The 23,178-nt window shown below is 36.5% G+C and overlaps 2 protein-coding genes across 2 annotated transcripts in view; one reads left to right on the forward strand and one right to left on the reverse strand.

Moving 5' to 3' along the window:
• The window catches only part of LOC117335837 (CD9 antigen-like), a 33,684-nt gene extending 30,956 nt beyond the window's left edge, over positions 1–2,728 (forward strand). The window contains exon 8 of the mRNA XM_033896077.1: positions 69–2,728. The gene's annotated coding sequence lies outside the window, so the exon portion shown is untranslated. The remainder of the gene's footprint in view (positions 1–68) is intronic.
• A 467-nt stretch (positions 2,729–3,195) lies between these two features.
• The window catches only part of LOC117335836 (calpain-2 catalytic subunit-like), a 32,143-nt gene continuing 12,160 nt past the window's right edge, over positions 3,196–23,178 (reverse strand). Inside the window, exons 6-22 of the mRNA XM_033896076.1 lie at positions 20,711–20,783; positions 20,340–20,508; positions 19,676–19,756; positions 19,237–19,322; positions 18,999–19,076; positions 17,897–18,066; positions 17,026–17,156; positions 14,970–15,178; positions 12,936–12,972; positions 12,355–12,423; positions 11,826–11,922; positions 11,049–11,113; positions 10,186–10,254; positions 9,601–9,676; positions 7,974–8,087; positions 5,219–5,277; positions 3,196–4,807 (exon numbers count right to left, since the gene is read on the reverse strand). Of these exons, the coding sequence (XP_033751967.1) occupies positions 4,781–4,807; positions 5,219–5,277; positions 7,974–8,087; positions 9,601–9,676; positions 10,186–10,254; positions 11,049–11,113; positions 11,826–11,922; positions 12,355–12,423; positions 12,936–12,972; positions 14,970–15,178; positions 17,026–17,156; positions 17,897–18,066; positions 18,999–19,076; positions 19,237–19,322; positions 19,676–19,756; positions 20,340–20,508; positions 20,711–20,783 (1,610 nt within the window). The 3' untranslated portion in view covers positions 3,196–4,780. The remainder of the gene's footprint in view (positions 4,808–5,218; positions 5,278–7,973; positions 8,088–9,600; positions 9,677–10,185; positions 10,255–11,048; positions 11,114–11,825; positions 11,923–12,354; positions 12,424–12,935; positions 12,973–14,969; positions 15,179–17,025; positions 17,157–17,896; positions 18,067–18,998; positions 19,077–19,236; positions 19,323–19,675; positions 19,757–20,339; positions 20,509–20,710; positions 20,784–23,178) is intronic.

The raw sequence follows: 23,178 nt of genomic DNA on the forward strand, positions 1-23,178 counted from the left end.
GTTTTTAATCTGATGTATTAAATTAGATTTTACTTTATATCTTATTATTCACTTTTGTCTTTTTGCAGCTTGCGCTGGATGTCTTTATTTATATGATTGTATATGGCAGTGTATATGTAGTGATTTCCTCATTTCTTCTGAGATTGGAAGGCAGCGACTGTTGTATGACGCGTTGTCACGTGGGATGAATTCAGAATATGTATTTCGCATACCCTGCGTGGGAAATATGCGTATGCGTTGCTATGGCAAAACCCAAGAAACATTTGGAAGCGGAAAATTTGGCCAGAATATATTTCTAAACCGGAAATAATGCTTTGAAGATGTATCAATATTATATATTATATGTTTTTGATAAAGTTATCATGCAAATTAATGGCATGCATAGTGAATTGACGAAAATGAGATACGAATGTTTTCGTTTGCTGAATGAGTTCTTTCCGGATTTTTATAGTTCATGCTATTACTTCAAGTCCGCTGGGACTGATTACGTCATCATATATTGTGTACTTAGTCATCAGATTTATCCACAAATATCATTAGTTTATGAGATCATGTATATTTAGTGCTTTTGTTTAAAACTCATTTCACCCCACCGTTTAGACGTTATTTTCATAAGAATTATGTTGCTGCTTGCCATCTGTAATATATATATACATATATACATGTGTCTTGTCATATGTGGAGGTGCAGTGAGCGGACACACCCATATATGGACGTCTGATGATGATCACACTACGCAGGACGATCGGATGGACATCCTTATTACCGTGAAACTGGCGCAATGCGCTAAACTTGGCCTCAATGTTTCACATATTTACATTAATTTACATAATTTTTGTAAGATGTTCAAAGTATTTTGTGTAGATATATAGCTTTTAACTGGTGTATTTTTTAAAAAACAAAACCAATGTTCAAAGATCTTGTCCACTACATATTCAAAGTGCCGGTGACCGAGATTTTTTTTCTATTCGACACGATGGTCACTATTTTTATCTCCAAATGGCGACACTCCTCCCAACGGAAGTAGACTGTTGCAGCGACACCTTGTGGAGAGAAAATGACATCCAACGGGATCTACATTTGACAAGTGTCAATTGTGACCGTTTTTCGTAGCAAAACGAGGGTTACTTTACCGGTACAGAATCTCATTGAGTTGACCTTCCTCAACCTGCCCCGTGTTGTAGTTGCATGCGCTGATTCCGCGTCTACGTGTGTTCGTACAAAGATAACACACGTACCACATGCACGTGCATGTGTAATACGCTAAAATAGATTGCTTTCACGCGATGTCGTGAACGTCACAGCATATCTTGAACGTGACTTCGTGAGTTACTTGATTTTAAGTGCCTAGAAGGAAGCAAAATAGAGAAATTATGCAATTGAAACAAAAACATATGGATTTGTTTTTGCCGCTTTCCGTAGCGACCTCTAGTGGCAAAACACTACCTAGTATCGGTCGATAACTCTAATCAACGAGTCACAAATGAAGACCAATTTCTCTTTTGGAACACTTTGCCTTTTTTTGTATCTCTCGCAATGGCAGTACATTTTAACTGACACGGGTCTTCTTGTTACTAAGAAATCTTTATTTTTCTATTTAAATGTGGTGGACACCATCTTTAATTATTGCATTCGTACCCAGTGTTATTGGTTTCTCCTGTGTATTTGTGTGTAAAGTAAGTATTGCCGTAATATGAAGCATAATAACAATTGTAGAGGTTTAAAAACATGTAATCGAAGAAATAATAACACTTCCGCACATGTTTCCCCACTTTTTTCCGAGGGAAATCCTAGCGAAGGAAGTACAAACGCCCCTTTATTCTTCAAAAAATTCATCATTGCACAATATGATTGCGTCATCAATTTTATCACATATTTCATACGTCATCAATAATGGCGTAGTTTGCAATATCAGCTAAGGGAGAAAGTAAATGGTCACTCTTGCGATATAGGCAGATAACGGTGTTGTAGTTTGACTTTTGGCCAAGCCTAGTTTTATTATAAATAATCTAATTATCTTTGCCTGGCTCCGGAGCGATACATTCTACTAACTCGGAAAAATATTCAGGCATTTACGAATAAAAAAAAATTAAGCGAGTTTATTTTCGACAATTTTTATTTTTATGATTCGAACAACATTTCTTATCTCTAACAAGTCTTAAATATGCTGGAGTCAGTATTCTCGTTAGATTTCCTCGTAAATTAGTCATTATGTATAGACTCGCGAGTAAAAATTAATTTTCAGATCATGCTATGAAACTTAACATCCCGGAAGTTGTCAACGTTAACTAGCACAGAAACGTGTACTTTTAATTAGCTCATGAATGTGACCATACACGGTGTTTTATGTTGAATGTTTTAATATGGTATATATGTGTGTAGACACTATTCTTTATCACATTGTTCTTCTAAAAAAAACTATTTTGCTGTTTTACATGTTGAACATCTATTAATAAAGTATTAAACCACAATTACTGTAGTATACAAGTTCATATTCCAAATTTCAATTGTTCTATAAGACAATAGTGTTTTGTTCTGATCTTACCTATTTTGAATGCATATTATGTGCAACTAGTTACCACAAATTTAGTCTTGAACCCAATGTAGAAAAAAATAGATATGTAATAATTTGTCGTTAAAATAATTTCTCGCAGGGGGTATATGACAGTAGAATAGCGTTTTATGTGTTTACTGGGTTAAATGCAATAAAAGATCCTTTTGAAATATCCCTTTCTTGCTTTGTTTTTTGTTTTTGTTTTGTTTTACAGCAAAAGCGATTTCTTTTTCAGCAAAAGCGACATTAAAATTCAAGTGTGTGATTCTATTTTAAATAGATAAAACGATATTAAAAGATTAAAAAAGATTTAGTTTCTCGTTAAATCGTGATATTTGGAACATAATGGGGAAGCAGGAAGGTTGCCATCAAGAAAATGAAAAATAACACTTCTGATACAGCTTACCTGCTGATGTAAGATGAGCGGCTTATATGTTTATGTCCTTGATTGATATCAAGTCCTTGGAAGAAGAGTTGGATCATCTCTGTAAATTTAGTCAGACCCTCAAGTTAAAGATTGGATGTTGCTAAAATTTCGTTACCCCATCTTAAAATGTCAATTTGCACGGACAGCATCAAAAATCAAATGACAATGATGCAAAACATAGAGGCACCAATAAAAAAGGAACGACCAATCGTCATAACAGTATAAAATAATTTTTATTTTCGGGTAAAACTGGGTTATCACAACATATATGTAAAGAAATACGTTTACAAAATATAAATTTCTATTGTTATATAACTTATTTTTCAATAAAAATACGTAAGTAGACATTAAAATATCTATATTGTAACTTTAATATTCCAATAAGATATGACTTACATCGTTGTAATATTCGGTATAATGTTTTACATAAACCTGTCGTTAACGACCACTCGAATAAACTGAAAATACCAGATACGTGGCAAAAACCTTTATGCATATAGACTTAGTAAATACTTAGTAAGCATTATTTTCTAGAGATTCCTGACATAGCATTCTCTTTCTTAAGACTTTTTTCAACATAACCATTGCGAGTTAAAAATCTAAATCTTACTAAATGGAAACTGGTTTAAGATTCTATTTATAGCATGATGCAGATGGGTAATTGTTTGGGATACCAATGCTTAAATGCTTAAATGTTATGATGGTAACTATAGTTTGAACGCAAGTCACGTTCCATCGCTTTTAGGGGGAAACGTAAATAAGTAAAACGGGAAATATTCAATACAGCGTTAACAGGCATATATATACGTATGTATGTAATTAACTACAAATCTATATGATGTCAATCATAACATTCGTCATCCAGCCATGCCTACCGCTCGGAAGACGACATGCTTCCTCTCCATTAGCACATGCATGTACATGAACGGTAAGCATCAAAGCAGGGGACCTTGTAAATAAGAACAAATTCTAAGTATTCCTCAGAAAACGATTATATCTTGAGAGATGTTAATAAAAATTTACTTATTTCTACCACGACCAAAATTTTAAAAACATCTCCGATACGCTTGTGGCGTTGGCAAGGTTTCCGTCTCGGAGAACAGTTCGCTCATTAATAAAACAGATTGCTACTACATATATTATTTATATAAAAATGCCCGCCGTCATGGTATTCAGCAATTACGCTCAAATGCATGGACACGTATTTGATAATGCATATTGTTGTTGTCGCTACCGACATGAAACATGCAGACAGACATACGCCACTGTCCGAGCGAACGTGTTTGTTTATCGTATTATCTCGGATGACTCACCAGTACATTAAATGCTTAATTGGATCAATTTCCATGTATTTGCCAAGAGAGGGGAAAACATTGCGAAACAGACGATTGAAAGGGAAAAGTGTTATTGTTGTTGTTGTTGTTGTTGTTGTCGTCGTCGTCGTCGTCGTTGTCGTTGAAGAAGAATATATTTCGGAACAGGCTCATATTCTGTGTTGATATTTAACAAGATTCCATTGCTGTTTGGTTCAAAGTCTCGTTTCGGGGTAGTAGCAGGTAGGGAGAACATCGACATGACGGGTTTGAGTGCTAAACTAAACTGCTGTTTCAATTCCGAACTAGACATTCTCGATAGGCAAGGTATTAGGCAGATCTTTGTATCGGGCACGATTTCGTCAGACCAAGTACTCGATTCTTTCGATAGGCAGGAGTACAATCTTCTCAGATTAGATGTTAGTGCGGCCATGTTAGATACTTGACAGCAAGTAAACCACAACCTGTTGACGGGGTCTCGTCTGGCTAAGAATATATTGCTGTTCTCAGGAGCTGGAACAAAAGATCAGATGTGTTTATGATATATTTCATGAAGTAATATTGATAACAATTTTTACTTCATGTCTGATAATTAAATTCAATAGTAGGTGTAATAGAAAGCAAAATGAGGTGAAAATGGCTACAACTTTGAACACTCCTTAAAATGCTGTCTAGGGTGTTTTAATAGCTGAACAAAATGAACGTTTCATCCAAAATTGATGAAAAAGACCGTAATTTAATTACCTTTTTTGTGCTTTCTGTTCGCGAAAACAATGGTAAATAAAAGCCCACGAAAAAGTTCTGTTCGCGAAAATAATGGTAAATAAAAGCCCATGAAAAAGGAAGCCATTACAGTATATAAACTGAGTATTGAGTATTTTACTTATACAGATATTATGAAGATAGTGACGTCACAAGCCATACCTCCTGTAGGAATGCACTTTGATCCTTTGAGGTCTCTTTAGGTAAGTTCTCTCGGCGCTCTGTGTAAGTAGAAGAAGAAAGATTTTCAGATTTCAAATTTTATTGATCACAAGAGGTCAAAGATAAACAGCAAATTTTATACAGGGCGGAACACAACAAACCTCATACACTCTTTATAAAAAATTTTGAAGCCTTTCAACAAACTTACTTACATTTGAGAGCACATGAACATTACATAAAGAAACTAAACCTTTTATGTACAATAATAATTTGGTTATATAAAATTCTAATTTGGCATACTAATTCATGATTACAGATAAATAAATAATGATACTTATCACCTACACTATTGGAGCACAAAGGACAAATTCGATCATTACGAGGTACACCAGTGGAAGAAAATAGAAACGTTATATAAATCCACTACATAAACACTTAATAATGTTACAATGTCAGATTTTAAAGGGTCAAATTAGGATATTACTCTGTATATGAAATTTTTTTTATAATTAAAGTATTTAAAGTCCAAAAGTCATGAAATAGATAACGGTTTTCAATTTATATTAATATTCTTTACGCATACTTCAAATAGTTTTATAAATACTTTTAATTTATGTAGATCTACCAAACTGTAACACCTACATAATGTATGTAGACCTATCGAACTTTACCACCTACAAAATTCAGGTAGACCTATCCTTCTTTAACGCCTACAAATATTATGCAGATATATTACGATACTTTAATAATTACACAATTCCCTAAAAAGTAAAGTTTTCCAACTTTATTAACATATCTCATCAGGAGAATATCGTGTTTTTATCTATCAGATATACAAGTCGTCCTAAAAGACTGGATTACGTAGAAAATGTCACCAGCCATTACGATGTAGATAATTGATCAACAGAACACATTGTTAAAAGCATAAGAGTGGCAAAAATCAGCATAAACAACACCAATTAAAGCTAATTAATGAATAATATATAGTCAAGATTGTGAGCCATGTGTAGAAGTTCACATGCTATCACACAATATATAACACAGCAATCTTTTATCGGGGTTTAGTATAGCTAACCTGAAAGCTAAACCCGGATTGCACTTAAAGCTTTAGTCAAAGCACTTAAAATGATTACCGGTTACTCTCGAGTAAAATACACTAAAACAAAATGTAGACAAATGTCGATTACATGTAGGTATAAATATGTAAGGCGTAATAGGATTACCTCTCCATATCATTCCTGGAGTATATAAATAAATACATATGTACTAGTATTGTCATACAGAATTATTCATATTTGACTGGTACATATTTTTTTTCAGTCGGCATTGTTCTCGGGGCACCCAGTAGACCCCGGAGAGTATGTTTTTGACTCTCCAAATTCAGATTTGACTCTTGAGTTTCAAGGGGCATGTCTATTTGACATAATGATTTGATCCTTCATATTTCTGAGAAAAAGTTATTTGACTTCTGAAATTACTAAAAGTCAAGGTCAACTGGATGCCCTGGTTCTAGTGAAATTTAATTTGTAACATCCATAAACAAGTATATTTCATTTGTAGATAAAGTTCCTCAACGGGCATTGTTTTAATGAAACTGAAATTGTAACCTACATCAATGCGGATATTTTAATGGTACGTTTTCAGCCATTTTACTGAAATCGTATGGCAAATGTTATCATTATCACATCATCGATACCCCACGTGTTACGTTCAATACATTCAAACTTTGAAAACGGGCCAGATTCATGCCTAAATGCATTGAATAATTCGTTCATTAAGCTAATATATCCAAAACGTTTTATGTTCAAAATGTTCATAACACTGATTGCTATGAGCGAATATGTTCATTGCACTTTAATGTACATAACGCTATTTGAACACGCTAATACGCTAACCCGTTCGATACGGTTATCTAACTTATACGCTAACCCATTCGATACGTTTATCTATATTAAACGCTAAATGCAGAACGTCAACGCAATGTTATATATCAAGTATCTTCTATGGCGTCAATGATGATGTTACAGATGACCTTTTGATAAACATCAATCTATAACACGTAGTTGTACAAACTTATAGATCATCTCAATTGGCGAGTCATATATAATGCGTAAATTAAACGAAAACAACTGGAGAAATACACCAAAGAAAAGCAACACTAAATCATCAGTGAGACACATTTACATACTAAAAACAGGCGAGACACATACAAAATGTTCAGATGAGACATTCAGACTTCTAAACACTTACATACACAATATTCAGATGAGAACTTATACTTCTAAACACTTACATACAAAATATTCAGATGATATATTGAGACTTCTAAACACTTACATACACAATATTCAGATGAGAACTTATACTTCTAAACACTTACATACAAAATATTCAGACGAGACTTTGGACTTCTAAACACTTACATACAAAATATTCAGATGGGACGTTGAGACTTATATACACTTACATACCAAACATTCAGATGGGACATTGAAACTTTAAACGCATACAAAATATTCAAATGTGACATTGAAACTTCTAAACACTTAATACATAGTTAAACATGTGTAACACATAGACTTGTAAATACTTGATCAGAAACAGATACATATATTATACAAAATTGGCAAAGTATCGATAGGTGAAATGGACATCTAGGATGGACCTTTATGAAATATGCTTTACTGACTTGGATGGGTCAATACCGCCTTGAATGGGTCATAACATTTCGGAAACAAAAACGATATAGACTTACGATGGGCTACGCTCAGCTTCACCAAAGCATTGACGTAGGATTCCAGAGTTATCGTCCCTTTGTTGGCGAACCTGATCACCAGCGCCTCTAGAGTCTTGTTACTGACAGTAAAACCTGTGGCGGCAAAATAGGATCATAAGTTCAGGTCTAACAACGACATTGATTTTCAAGCCGCGTTCACTACGAACGGGTCAAAGTGTCAGATACATTGGGTCAATGTGTGCGCTTCATTGAAGATGTGTTTGCATACGGTTGAAATGACGTCTGCAATAACTTGAAACAAAACTCGTTCCAATCAGACGGGGTTTACACATCGACCATAAACAAAGGCAGTCGGTTTGTTCAACGACGCTAATTATGCTATCAATATGACAGAAAATCGATAATTGTGCTATTATGGCAGAGAGGAATATAGAGGACTGACGATTACTCATAACGGTAGAGATAGATATTTATTGTGGGGCGCATTCGAATCGATGGCGGTAATGAGTGTAAAAACATAGATCTTTACTACCGGGTAATGGGTGGAAGACGGATATGTCGACACGTTTACATTAAAATCAGGTCAATGTCTCTCTGAACGGCAGACTAACAAAGCATTTACATAATGCATCATTGTACCTCTGATTTATTCACATGTTTGTGGTTATTGTAGCCAGTAGGACACGTCCAAGGTTAGGTAAACAATTCAACAATGCCTTATCGGATAGCACCATTATAAAGATAGCAATACCACCTGTCCATCACGCCGACAAATGCGTCTCATTCTTTGCCGCGATACCGTTTGGTAAATAACATAAATATAACCGTCTCTATGATTTTTAACGATGTTACCTTATAGTTATTGATAAACACATTCTGTAAACTTTAGCCTGGAATAGGAAACTCCCACGATTTGCCGTGAATGGACATTTACGTATGAAATTTAGGAGTCCGAATTCATTTAACAACATAACCTTAGACCCTTTTAAAACGGTACTGCTGCAATAACGTTTATGGAATGTTAATTTCAAGGAAATATTTATAAAATTGATATCATTGTTATTATTATTTTTTTTTTTTTTTTTTTGCGAATTTTCTATAATAATTAATAATTAATTCATTAATAATTGTTTGTTAAAGACCGTTGTCAAGTTTTATAGTTGACATATGGTATCTTTCCTAACAAAATGTCCATAAGTTCCGTTATCATTACCACGCTTCTCATATTGAGAACATGGAATTGCCCGAATTTAACTTGAACTTTTTATTGCGAGCGTCGATGAAGGGTCTCCATGTGGTGTACACGTGTTTTTTTTCAATATTTTACCCTCGGCTTAGCAATTTCGAAACTTCGTTAAAATGACAACATTCCCTGATTGCTATTGAGAAAGCAATAATTACACTTAAGTCGCTTCTGCGGCTATTTCCGGTGCTTTAAACAAGGACTCAATGACATACATAACAGAGAATTATTGACATATTACGGAGCTCTCATGCATACTTGAAAATCCCCTTGACCTATTCGAAAATAATTTCTATCATTTTAATCGGGCCCTGGACATTTCAATATGCTAGCATTTGATTGTACGCCTCAATTACACGGATATGTATCATTTGTGAGGGAGGTCACACCAATCTTACATACCCGCCATTTTGAGAGCGTTCCGCAGGGAGTACGTTTCCATATCACCATTTCCATTAACCATCTTGTGGTAGATTTCCTGTGTTAAAATATATAATATAAATAATAAGCATAAAATTACTTTCTAAGCAAGTATGCGATATTATTTATCTATCATCGTAACATATTTCATAATCCTAACTACTATTTCTCAGTGTTGCACTAAATATTTCGCTGGTGTTAAAACCACAAACTCCCAAACAACATAAGTTCTAGTTGCTGCACACATGTATTAATGGCAATCCAAGATGCTCAGTTATGCTCTCCTAACAGTCAAATTACCACTGGCCTAGAGGCTTGACCGGGGGAGTCAATTCGCGGATTTTAGTAGAATATAGCGAAAATAAAACTCCGACGAAACATAGCCCCTATACAGTATTTTGATGTTGTAATGGCGACATAATATCTATTTTGGTCTCTCCAACATCATCTTAATAGAAGACATGAAAGAAAATCCCCAATTCTTATTTCGTTGCCTTCTACGACAACATTTAGTGAAAGACGATAGGTTTTATATAACAAGGGAGATAACTCCAACTTTCTACTTACCTGCCAATGCATGAGAAGATGGAGGAGGTGATTGAACTCGTCGTAGTTAAGACGGCCATTTAAATCCCGCTTAAATAGTTAAGGTAAACTGCATCTCGTCTATATATATAGGTAGATATAGTGTCCAACTTATGAATATTCATACTGTAATTTAATAGATCTATAAATAACGTTGTCTTTGGTAGTATTGCTTGTTCCCTCAGTTTGTATTCTGGTCATCAAGTCAGACCAACGGAGAAATTTTATTTTTTCTTTCACTCCGTTTTAATAGAATAGAAACAAATGATAATTTGTTTAAAACTTCATGCAAGATCCTTAAATTTCCCCTGATACCTATCTTGCCCAAACCAAAAGAAAAAAATACTTAAACATGCAAATCCACTCAAATCACCCATCAAAGGGTTTGCAGAAGATATCTTGCATCACAAGCCTCGAATTTCCCACGAGATAAAATAGAAACATATTTCCTCTGCATGTACAGTACGTCTTGTCACGGTCTGGGGATAAAAATAATCCAAACACTTCCTCACAAACTCAGAGGCAAAACGTTAGACCATCTTATAAACAGACACGCCCAAAACAAGAAAACCAAAAGTCTCTATCAGGTACCAAGTAGTAAAGTAAACTAGATGCAATCTGGCTAAATTAACAACCAAATTAAAATTAGACTTGTAATATCCGTTCCTCTACGGTACTCTACGATACACTGCAATATATTTCAATTATATACTGACAACACAATGCAATATATTGCAGTGTATCCTAGAATTTTTTTCAATTAATCTTAATTTGACCAATTGACCAAATCAACCACTTGTTAAAGAACAACACAGCCGATGTTTTACATGTTAAGTGAAGGATACATCAGCGATGGCCACCGCGGATTTACATGTTTCCAGAGACAGTCGGAGTGGCTTGAACGTAAAACCTACAAATGTAAAGAATTGTTATATACTTAATAACGGTAAACTAGACAAATAAACAATATATTTTAATACGAATTGAACAGGTCTGAAGAAAGATTCAGGGTGTGGGACGTGTTTAAAATTACAGTTCTAACATTATAATGAAGTAATGGAGTTACCATACACAATACACTTGGTTTAGACTTTTATAGGTTGGTATTATAGAAATTCCAATGCAAACGTCTGTATCATTTGGTCTATACTTTCATTTCGATAAATATACAAAATGTGAAACTCTCTAAGGAAAATTTGACTAAGTGAAATTAATATCTCCTATCCCACAATGCTCATCCTCGTTCCCATCTTTGTTCCCAGGGTTACAACACAATAATACACGTGCTAACCATCCTCGTTCCCTGGGTAACAGTACCATAATACCTACCATCTTCGTTCCCATGCTTACCATACTATACTATAATGCACGTACTCACCATCCTCGTTCCCTGGGTAACAGTACCATAATACCTACCATCTTCTTTCCCATGGTTACAACACCATAATGCACGCAATCACCAACCTCGTTCCCTGGGTTACAGTACCATAATAATAACATCCTCGTTCCCTGAGCTGCAGCACCAAATTACCTACCATCTTTGTTCCCAGGGTTAACGAAACCATAATACACGTACTTAAATTACCATCCTCGTTTCCTTGGTTCAGTACCATAATACTCACCGTCCTCGTTCCCAGAGCTGCAGCACCAAAGATTACGTAGTTCGCTCTGTTTGTATTCCAGGATACCCTGTAGACCTTTAGCGTCAACCTCATCGTCCTAGTGAAGAACGAAAAAGACATTACATGCATAATATTGATGATGTTTTTTTAGCATTTAAGCGATCCGATATCATTAACTGAAATCTACATATATTCCACTTAGCCCCCACTCGATTTGTACTCTTCTCCTTCTAGAATATAACTTCCGGTCACTCGATTTGTAGCTCTTCTGCTTCTGGAAGACCTTCTACCTCTTCCGTCTCGAAGCTGGAAGATTAATCTTCCAATATGGCGGCGACTATGTTTTAAGTGTGCGAGTGATGAGTTTCACTAGAGAAGGATTTATGACACATACATGCACATGTGTGTCATAGTGTTTGAGAAAATTTAAAAACTTGTTTGTTTTGGGTTATATTTTTCCGGTTTACTCGATTTACATATAACAGAATGTGATCTTCTGAGAAGAGTGCAAATCGAGTGGGGTTCTTACCTGATTAATGGCGTATAGGAACTTCCGGCGGAAGGAAAATAAACTGGTTGTGTCTAGCTTCCGGTCATACTGAGAGAAAAAAAGAAATCAAATAACTAAACAGGAGAGGTAAAATTGTTTTAAGTTCCTTTATTAAAGATTCGTTTTATCGTTTTATGGGGATTAAGTATATGGCAGATTATGCTCTCTATTATAAATACAATCTCTTATTTTGAGATTTTGAGAGTTAAGTAACCCTTCTCAAAATGGAATTGTTTTCTAAAGAGACAATTTACTAAACCCCAAGACTCAGTCTTAACGCTTAGTTTTTATACCATCAATTTAAGGGATTCGGTCAAGTATCAGTTTAAATACCAATCTGGGTACCCTTGTAATAGAACAGCACCCTGTTACTTTTCTCCTGTGTCCCTTGTGACGGGAGTTTAACTGTGTAGAATGTATATAGGTAAGACTTCATTTACTGGCATTATTAGGATTGAAGATGAACGAATCAACCAAAGTTCTCTTGTTAATCTTCATCTTATGTTAGAAGAAAATTGAAAACCGACTTAAATGGAAATGTATCTTGTATGGAACAGTACCTGGTAGGGGATCACATTGTCAGGCTCGTCCAGTTCCCTACAACAATAAATACAAAATATCTGTCATTGAAAACAACAACAACAACAACAACAACAACAACAACACCAACAACAACAACAACAACAACAACAACAACAACAACAACGTCCACATCACCATCAACAACAACCACTACTACTTCTACTACAAAGGGCTAAGAGGCGAGGTGATATTATTGTAAATTTACATGTATTGCATTTTGTATACCTTTTCTGTACAGGTGTTGAGATAATAAATTAATTTGAATTTAAATTTGGAGAGATCGGGCTGGGGCTTGTCCTCACATTTGCAATGTTGACATAAACCTTTTGCAGACAGCGTTGCAGCTATATTCTAGAACCAACAAAGAAATCCTGTTTTATTATGCATATTTTATATCGTTATCATCATACTAACCGGGTGTTAAGATGGTTTGGGAGATAAATAACTCTACCACATATTGGCAACATAAGCGTAAGTCTGACTTTGAGATGTAATTTCCTATGTTGGTTAGCTTACATGATCTAACTGAAGTTCATGAGAAAATTAGCACCTTTCTCCTGGTTTTCATTGCAAATAAATGTCGGGTAGCTTTCACATAATTGTGAGTGTAATATCGTATTCATTTATGACAGGCTTGTTTGATAGGAGGTAAGAATTGTACCTGTTGTACCCTACAGGTATGACGCAGGAATTGTACCAAATGTACCCTACAGGTAGGACGTAAGAATTGTACCTGTTGTACCCTACAGGTATGACGCAAGAATTGTACCTAATGTACCCTACAGGTAGGACGTAAGAATTGTACCTACTGTACCCTACAGGTAGGACGTAAGAATTGTACCTGTTGTACCCTACAGGTAGGACATAAGAATTGTACCTACTGTACCCTACAGGTAGGACGTAAGAATTGTACCTACTGTACCCTACAGGTAGGACGTAAGAATTGTACCTACTGTACCCTACAATAATACTACAAGTAGGACATAAGAATTGTACCTGTTGTACCCTACAGGTAGGACGTAAGAATTGTACCTGTTGTACCCTACATGTAGGACGTAAGAAGTGTACCTACTGTACCCTACAGGTAGGACGTAAGAATTGTACCTGTTGTACCCTACAATAATACTACAGGTAGGACGTAAGAATTGTACCTGTTGTACCCTACAGGTAGGACGTAAGAATTGTACCTACTGTACCCTACAGGTAGGACGTAAGAATTGTACCTGTTGTACCCTACAGGTAGGACGTAAGAATTGTACCTACTGTACCCTACAGGTAGGACGTAAGAATTGTACCTGTTGTACCCTACAGGTAGGGCATAAGAATTGTACCTACTGTACCCTACAGGTAGGACGTAAGAATTGTACCTACTGTACCCTACAGGTAGGACATAAGAATTGTACCTACTGTACCCTACAGGTAGGACGTAAGAATTGTACATGTTGTACCCTACAGGTAGGGCATTAGAATTGTACCTACTGTATCCTACAGGTAGGACGTAAGAATTGTACCTACTGTATCCTACAGGTAGGACGTAAGAATTGTACCTACTGTACCCTACAGGTAGGAGGTAAGAATTGTACCTACTGTACCCTACATGTATGACGTAAGAATTGTACCTGTTATACCCTACAGGTAGGACGTAAGAATTGTACCTACTGTACCCTACAGGTAGGACGTAAGAATTGTACCTACTGTACCCTACAGGTAGGACGTAAGAATTGTACCTACTGTACCCTACAGGTAGGACGTAAGAATTGCACCAGCTGCCTCCATTTCTTGATGCCTAAAATCATCTGAATCTCTGACCTTTTCCCTTCTTCCTTAACAAGTTTCTAGCTTCCTAGTCTCTCGACAGTTTCTCACATTTGACCTTAGTTGAGCGTTCGCTTGTTTCCAATGACATTCCGGTAGATATTTGATGAGTAAAAGTATGTGATATTCACTATATATTATACCTCCAATGTTATAAATTTGAGTACCATCTGTGCTTGTCTGATAATGATTTTTACCTGATAGATGAATCCCCTTCCGTGAATATCCTTAGCAGGAACTTCCCTTCCATTTCCTGACTACCTGTCACCGGAAGTACTAAGTAGTACCCTGCCGGAAGTATGTAGAGTCCAGTATTTTCACGTTTTTGGTGAAGTCCCGTTGAAAACATCAGTTTCAGTTGATTAAATTCGGAATATCCCAGCCTGGTATCAAAGGATCTTGCAACCTTAAATTAAAAAAACCCTGTTATTTCGACGAATATTCATGTGGATTTTTTCAGATTTTCCAAATGTTTGATACATAAAAATTATTTTTTGTTTTCTATTATTATAAACCAGACAGCCGACGGGTGGTAGTACTCGGTCTACACTACTCCTGTAGTACTTACATTATAAACCAGACAGCCGACGGGTGGAAGTACTCGGTCTACACTACTCCTGTGTTACTTACATTATAAACCAGACAGCCGACGGGTGGTAGTACTTACATTATAAACCAGACAGCCGACGGGTGGTAGTACTCGGTCTACACTACTCCTGTGGTACTTACATTATAAACCAGACAGCCGACGGGTGGCAGTACTCGGTCTACACTACTCCTGTGGTACTTACATTATAAACCAGACAGCCGACGGGTGGTAGTACTTACATTATAAACCAGACAGCCGACGGGTGGTAGTACTCGGTCTACACTACTCCTGTGGTACTTACATTATAAACCAAACAGCCGACGGGTGATAGTACTCGGTCTACACTACTCCTGTGGTACTTACATTATAAACCAGACAGCCGACGGGTGGTAGTACTTACATTATAAACCAGACAGCCGACGGGTGGTAGAACTTACATTATAGACCAGACAGCCGACGGGTGGTAGTACTCGGTCCACACTACTCCTGTAGTACTTACATTATAAACCAGACAGCCGACGGGTGGTAGTACTCGGTCTACACTACTCCTGTAGTACTTACATTATAAACCAGACAGACGACGGGTGGTAGTACTCGGTCTACATTACTCCTGTAGTACTTACATTATAAACCAGACAGCCGACGGGTGGTAGTACTTACATTATAAACCAGACAGCCGACGGGTGGTAGTACTTACATTATAAACCAGACAGCCGACGGGTGATAGTACTCGGTCTACACTACTCCTGTGGTACTTACATTATAAACCAGACAGCCGACGGGTGATAGTACTCGGTCTACACTACTCCTGTGGTACTTACATTATAAACCAGACAGCCGACGGGTGATAGTACTCGGTCTACACTACTCCTGTGGTACTTACATTATAAACCAGACAGCCGACGGGTGGTAGTACTCGGTCTACACTTCTCCTGTGGTACTTACATTATAAACCAGACAGCCGACGGGTGATAGTACTCGGTCTACACTACTCCTGTGGTACTTACATTATAAACCAGACAGCCGACGGGTGATAGTACTCGGTCTACACTACTCCTGTGGTACTTACATTATAAACCAGACAGCCGACGGGTGAAAGTACTCGGTCTACACTACTCCTGTGGTACTTACATTATAAACCAGACAGCCGACGGGTGATAGTACTCGGTCTACACTACTCCTGTGGTACTTACATTATAGACCAGACAGCCGACGGGTGGTAGTACTCGGTCTACACTACTCCTGTGTTACTTACATTATAGACCAGACAGCCGACGGGTGGTAGTACTCGGTCTACACTACTCCTGTGTTACTTACATTATAAACCAGACAGCCGACGGGTAGTAGTACTCGGTCTACACTACTCCTGTGTTACTTACATTATAAACCAGACAGCCGACGGCTTGTAGTACTCGGTCTACACTACTCCTGTAGTACTTACATTATAAACCAGACAGCCGACGGGTGATAGTACTCGGTCTACACTACTCCTGTGGTACTTACATTATAAACCAGACAGCCGACGGGTGATAGTACTCGGTCTACACTACTCCTGTGTTACTTACATTATAAACCAGACAGCCGACGGGTAGTAGTACTTACATTATAAACCAGACAGCCGACGGGTGGTAGTACTCGGTCTACACTACTCCTGTGTTACTTACATTATAAACCAGACAGCCGACGGGTAGTAGTACTCGATTTACGCTACTCCTGTATTTCTGTAGTACCGACAGCATTACACAGGAAGGTTTTTCCAGTTCCATTAGGAACTGACAGTTACTGAACACCAAAGCTGGAACAATAAGGTTAAAGGTCACTTAAAGGACGTTGTTTCATGCCATTGATTTCATAGTCTTATTTTTTGTACTTTTCAGTTCATTTCATAGTTTTATTATTGTAGTTTTCAGTTCACGACGAATCTGCAATCTGCAACCCGACATCAACTTTTTCTAATTAATTAAATGTGAAGCTACTTTGGGCTGATAGTTTTTTACCAAGAGGTTTTTACCAATGCAAAACAATATATTCCTGTCAACATACAAAGTAATTTTGTTGAAATTCGTCCGTATACCACCAAATTCACTTTTATTCAAAATGTGTTACACTGTTGTTTTTTTTGTTGTTTTTTTTTTTGTTTTTTTTGTTTTTATTTTATTTTTGTTGTTGTTGTTTTATTTAATGTAAGAAAGAAAGAAAGAAAGAAAGAAAGAAAGAAAGAAAGAATGAAAAAAGAAAAGGGTTGAGAGGTACTGCCATGGTTTTTCTTTTGAGGACGTGATATTTTTTTTACATCTGCCATGGGGTATCGGTGATAAGGTAGACGACCGTATCCAGTAAATCCTTCTGGATCATCTGGTCGCACGTGCGCTGTATCAATGATCGACCTCCGTAAAATCATCATATTCCTTCATTTTATCAATTTTCATTAGAATTTACTTGATTATACATCACTGCTGTCTATTTTTGAGTCTGATAAGTTGAATTAATGTAAAACAAGTCACAGTTAACTCTTTTAGGTACATGTGTACTCACGAGACGTGTGGGGACCCCCCGCGTTGAACCCAATGCGCCACTGTCTCACTGCCTGGGTGGACCGCCACGCTTTCCGGTATTGTATCTTAGGTTCCAGTTTCCAGGATTCAGGCGTAAGGAAACACGATTCCAACAGAGTGAAGATCTGGATAAAATCTCCGAATGACATCCTGGAAATTAAGGTGAATTTAAATCAATGTCGAAAAATGAATGAAAATCAATGTGAGTCGGACTTCTTTAAGTTCCTTCTCGGTAGATGACGAATGGTAATTAACTGTATGCTGAAATTATAATATTTACATCATATCATTTAAAAGATATTTTAATACAACTTGATACAATGTATATAATCGAATGCTACTGTCTGGGTTATTTGTATGTACGAAGTAATTTCTTTGAAATTCCGTCCGTATACCACCAATTTCACTTTCATTCAAAATGTGTGACATTGTTTTTTATGAAAGAAAAAATCATATGTCGGGAGAGGACGTTTCAGCTTAAATAACTGGTGCGATCCTTTATCCCGCTAATTTGATAATAAAATATGTTTAATCTGACATTTGAGCTCCAACAGAGACGATATCGGTACTGTTTTACTGGCTGTAAATATCATAGCAATGCTTTTCATACCAAACACCCTCGATACACCAGGAGTAACGTTTCGACGTTCGCTCTCTGTACCCTTGGAATATGTCATGGCGAAATTGAAGACTAAACCACCGCCATCTTGTGGATACATATACGTCAAACAAATATGGAGATTGCCATATCTTTAAATTTGAACGTGGTCGTAACTCCTCTGTGATACAGCAGGCGATTAGCGAGGTTTGTTTCTGATACCAATCATATTGTTTGTTGTGTGTCTTTGGTTTCAAGGGTTGCAGAGAGCGCAATATGACTGTCGGTTTCATTTAGCATGTTTAAACAATATTATACATTTTAGTTGATGTCCTTGCAGGGCACGTTATAGCGTGTCTCGGAAAGAAAGCAAAATACTTCAAATACACAATTACAACACTTCGGCCAATACCGTCAAGACTCGGATCAACGACGGAATTTACCGATATGTTGCGAATGCAGCTATTCATTACATCGATCATACCAGAATTCTCCGTCCTCCATCTTCCTCTTCCGGACTTGGGCTCTGACGTCATAAGTGAGTTGACCCCAATGTTTCGAACTGTAAATGAAAAATGTCTGATAAGACAATGTTTGTGACATATTTAGAATACTATCACGTGGTGTATGACGTAATAACAAAACTTACCCTTCACTCCAAGCTCCTTGCCAGTTTGACATCCCGGATGTCACGTGGTGTATGACGTAATAACAAAACTTACCCTTCACTCCAAGCTCCTTGCCAGTTTGACATTCCGGAGCAATCCCGAAGACGTATGAGCACTTTGGTTTCCGATATCGCAGGTAGCTGTAATGTAGACATGGATAATCAGCTGTTTACTACAAACATCCGGGTACTGTACTAGATATCGGATTGCAGTTATAACGCATTCACCTTTAACCTAGACGACTAGGGTTCGATTCCCTGATCGAAAGTGGGTTTACTCCGGGTACTCCGTGTTTCCTCCCACAATAAGACCCCTCGCGCTAGAAGTTGATATACATGTAACTTGTTTTGCAATAGGTGTAACAAAAATAAAGTGAACATTATAATTGCTATGTCATTCATAACGGGTATGCATGTCGTCTGGATGGGTAATTACACTATTGCAATGTTGTTGTTAATATACCTGAAATGAGTCGATTTGTCACGTGACTTACCTCAGCGTACCCAGTGACGTTGTATACGTGACCAGCAACTAGACCAGTTGGGATGGTCTTGGCCTTACCGTTGGTAGTGCCCTGTAGGAAAGTTTACAAATAAGACATATATAGTGTACGAAGGGGCGATGTAGTCTTTGTGCTGATAGGGAATGACTGAAGACTATATTAATATGCATAAGGATCCAAATATTTAATAACCGGAGTGTTGTATTATTGGCAATTTGGCAGATAAATTGTAGAGTATGGAGAAAATACCTTTAATTACATTGAATGTCATATTCAAATTCAATGTTATGATTCGGAAATAGTTTGCTAATTTTAAGTTTGATTTTATAATATCCGGAAATCACAACCGGTGACCGGATCAATCTTATGTAATAATTATGTAATGAGGACCCGGATGATGGGGAAAAAAGGAAGCAATGGCGGCGAAACTTGACGAGTTTGCATGCTAATTCCTGATAGGAGTTGTACTGTTTCTGGTGAAATAACATTAAGCAACTGTGTCGAACAATCAATTACTCGTGTCAAATATAAACCAAAATGAAAACGGGAACACAACCTGACATTACTACACGTCGATGACGTCACCTTGATGACGTCATTGTTCTATGTTGTATCTGCGTGAAGAACTTGTGACGTCATATCAACTCAATTTTACCTGTATTGAGGCACCGATTAGTGACGCTCTGGATAACCCAATATCCACAACTTTCTGGACGAACTTGGGATCGTCTTGGATATTCGTTGCCATGGTAACACCCCCTGTGATATCCTGAAGTGACCAACCCAGCACTCCACCTAGGAAAACCTCGTAACAACCTTGGAGCCTACAAGTAAGCAAATAATCAAATGAAATACAAAATATTGTGTGCGAGAGGGTCGCTATAATAATATTCATGACGCTATTGTCAAGAAAAGAAATTCTGCTGACTCAATTTTCAGTGAGCGAAATCCACCATTTTCAAGATATTGTCGCAAGCTACTGCACAATGACGTCATAAATGAGTAAAGTAAATTAAAATGACTTACTTGGCATATGCCTTCTCAAATAGAGACGGCCAAAATTCCGCGGGGTCATTACTTCGGGAGTATAACAACTCGCCTGAAAAAAACGCATATCCGGGTATATCAAACAAATAACAGTAGTTTTGAAGAAAAAAATATGCTAATAATTTTTCCGTTATTGCTGTTAAATTATCTGTTTATAACAAAAGGCTGTAATCATCAACAACATTCAAGTCTACACATTTAGTTGATATTATTAGTCAGAAATCAAGCAAATAGCTTATTTTGAAGCTTAGGCTGCTTTCAGATGTTCTTAGTAGAAAAACTTGGTGAAATATTTCATAAATCGTATTGGCAATTGTACGGCTTCAGCGCGAATAAAAAATGAAAGTACTGTAGGAGGCGTTAGTCAGATGTAAAAGGAGATATTTGAAATAAAGCAAGAATACAAATTAAACTGATATCAACATGACTAAACATTTCCACTTAAGTGTGTCAAACCAACTGGACATAATGGTTTTCACAGTCCTGATGAATGTAATGGTTTAGACTGTTTCGATGTACATAATGGTTTTAACCATCTTAAAAGTTGCAAACCTACTTCTAAAAGTAGTTAAACATTTCTTATTTCAATCAAACCTTTACTTAAAAAGTCAAACATTTTAATTTTTTTTCAAATCAACTTGCACTTAGGTACATGTCATTAACATTCATACTTTAAACCATCTTTTATACTTAAGTAGTTCAAAATTTGCATTTATGTGTTTAAAGCAAACTTATATTTTATAGGCCTGGGTATTAGAAATGTCGAAACAATATGATATGCATTTCGATAAGTTATAACAATACACGGTATGTATTGAAAATACAGGGAGTGTCTGCTACTTTTTTTGTTGAAAGTGTGCAATGTCTTTCAATATCTTGTAAACAAAATTGTTTATTCCTTTCTATTTTGATCTTAGAATAATATCAAAATTAGATTGACAGCTTTTAAAAGTTATTACACTTTTTTTTCAACAAAGACCTCATTTTTAAGGACAATTATTTCAAAATTAGATATCAATTCCATCTATTTTAATAGATCCAATGGCAATATTCACAATAAACTGTGATTTGTGATTTGTAGCTTTTTAATTTAGCACCAAGATGTAGATAATAGCCTAGTAGCTATAGGTACTGTATATAAATATACAGCGTTTTACATGCAAAATATTGAAGAAAACTTTCATATTTGATATCAATTCAATTTGATTGTATAAGGCCCTTGGGGTGGGGAAAGAACCCTGGGCCTATTTTTACATCAGGATTGTGTTCATCTCTTGTTGTCCAGCAAGATTATGGAGTTGGGATCTGAATGGTTTCACAGATAAAACAAGAGGCCCAGAGGGCCTGTATCGCTCACCTGGTTTTATGAGATATGAAACAAAAATGATGCTTAAGTTTATTTGTCAATATATCATAAGCATTTTATATGGGTACATGTACATTGGTTTATTGTTATTCTAAAAATGTCAATTTAGCGAAATTGACCTATTTTGGTCCCATCCTTCAGCCCTCGGGAGGTTAACCCCAACATTCGTACAATTTTGAATACCCACCCATAACCATGCTACCATACGAATGTAGGTTTTATACCAAATTGTGCAATCAATCCATGAAATGAAATTGACTTTGCGTACAACCCCATAGGGATTGCTACCACACCAATGTGAGTTATATCCATAACTTAGTTTCAGAGAAACCAATTGACCCCTTTTGACCCTGCCCCCCGGGGGTCAACCCCACCATTTTTACAATTTTGAATCCCTACCCAAAAGGATGCTACCAGTCAAGTATGAGCTATATCGATTGCTTAGTTTCAGAGAAGAAGTTATTTCCGTCAATTGAGCCAAATTGACCCCTTTTGAGCCAACAATTGAATTGCAATTTATGGATAATTTTTGATTTTGGCAAGAAAACATTCTTTAAAGGGCATGTCTGCATCATTTTTAATAATTTGCCTTTGAAACTTCGCACACACCTTCATAAGAGCCGGTTTTTTAAAATGTGAATGAAGGTCAAGGTCAGAGAGATAAACTCAATATTTGTAGCCAGTCACACATCTTACATGTATCCAGCCTTCGTGTGTATGTGCAGTTTTGGGTCATTTTTTAATTTTGTTAGGAATTTCTTTTTAAAAGTGCCATATCTGCGTCATTTTGATTATTTGACCTTGATGCATTGCACACACCTTTAAAAGGGCTGATTCTTTAAAATGTGACCCAAATTAATAATTTGAAAGAACTTTGAATTTTCTTGATCATTTGACCCCCATGACCTTGAATGAAGGTCAAGGTCAAATATAAGTATAACATTTGTAGCCAGCCATACGTTATCGATGCGCCAAACATCAAGCCTTCATGTGTATATTATAGATAAAAGAGCAGAAACCTTTATTCTGCAATTTTGGATTATTTTTTAATTTTGGCTGGAGAAAATAGCTTTATGATTCT

Source organism: Pecten maximus, chromosome 10 (assembly GCF_902652985.1).
Source record: "Pecten maximus chromosome 10, xPecMax1.1, whole genome shotgun sequence".
Taxonomy (NCBI): Eukaryota; Metazoa; Mollusca; class Bivalvia; order Pectinida; family Pectinidae; genus Pecten; species Pecten maximus.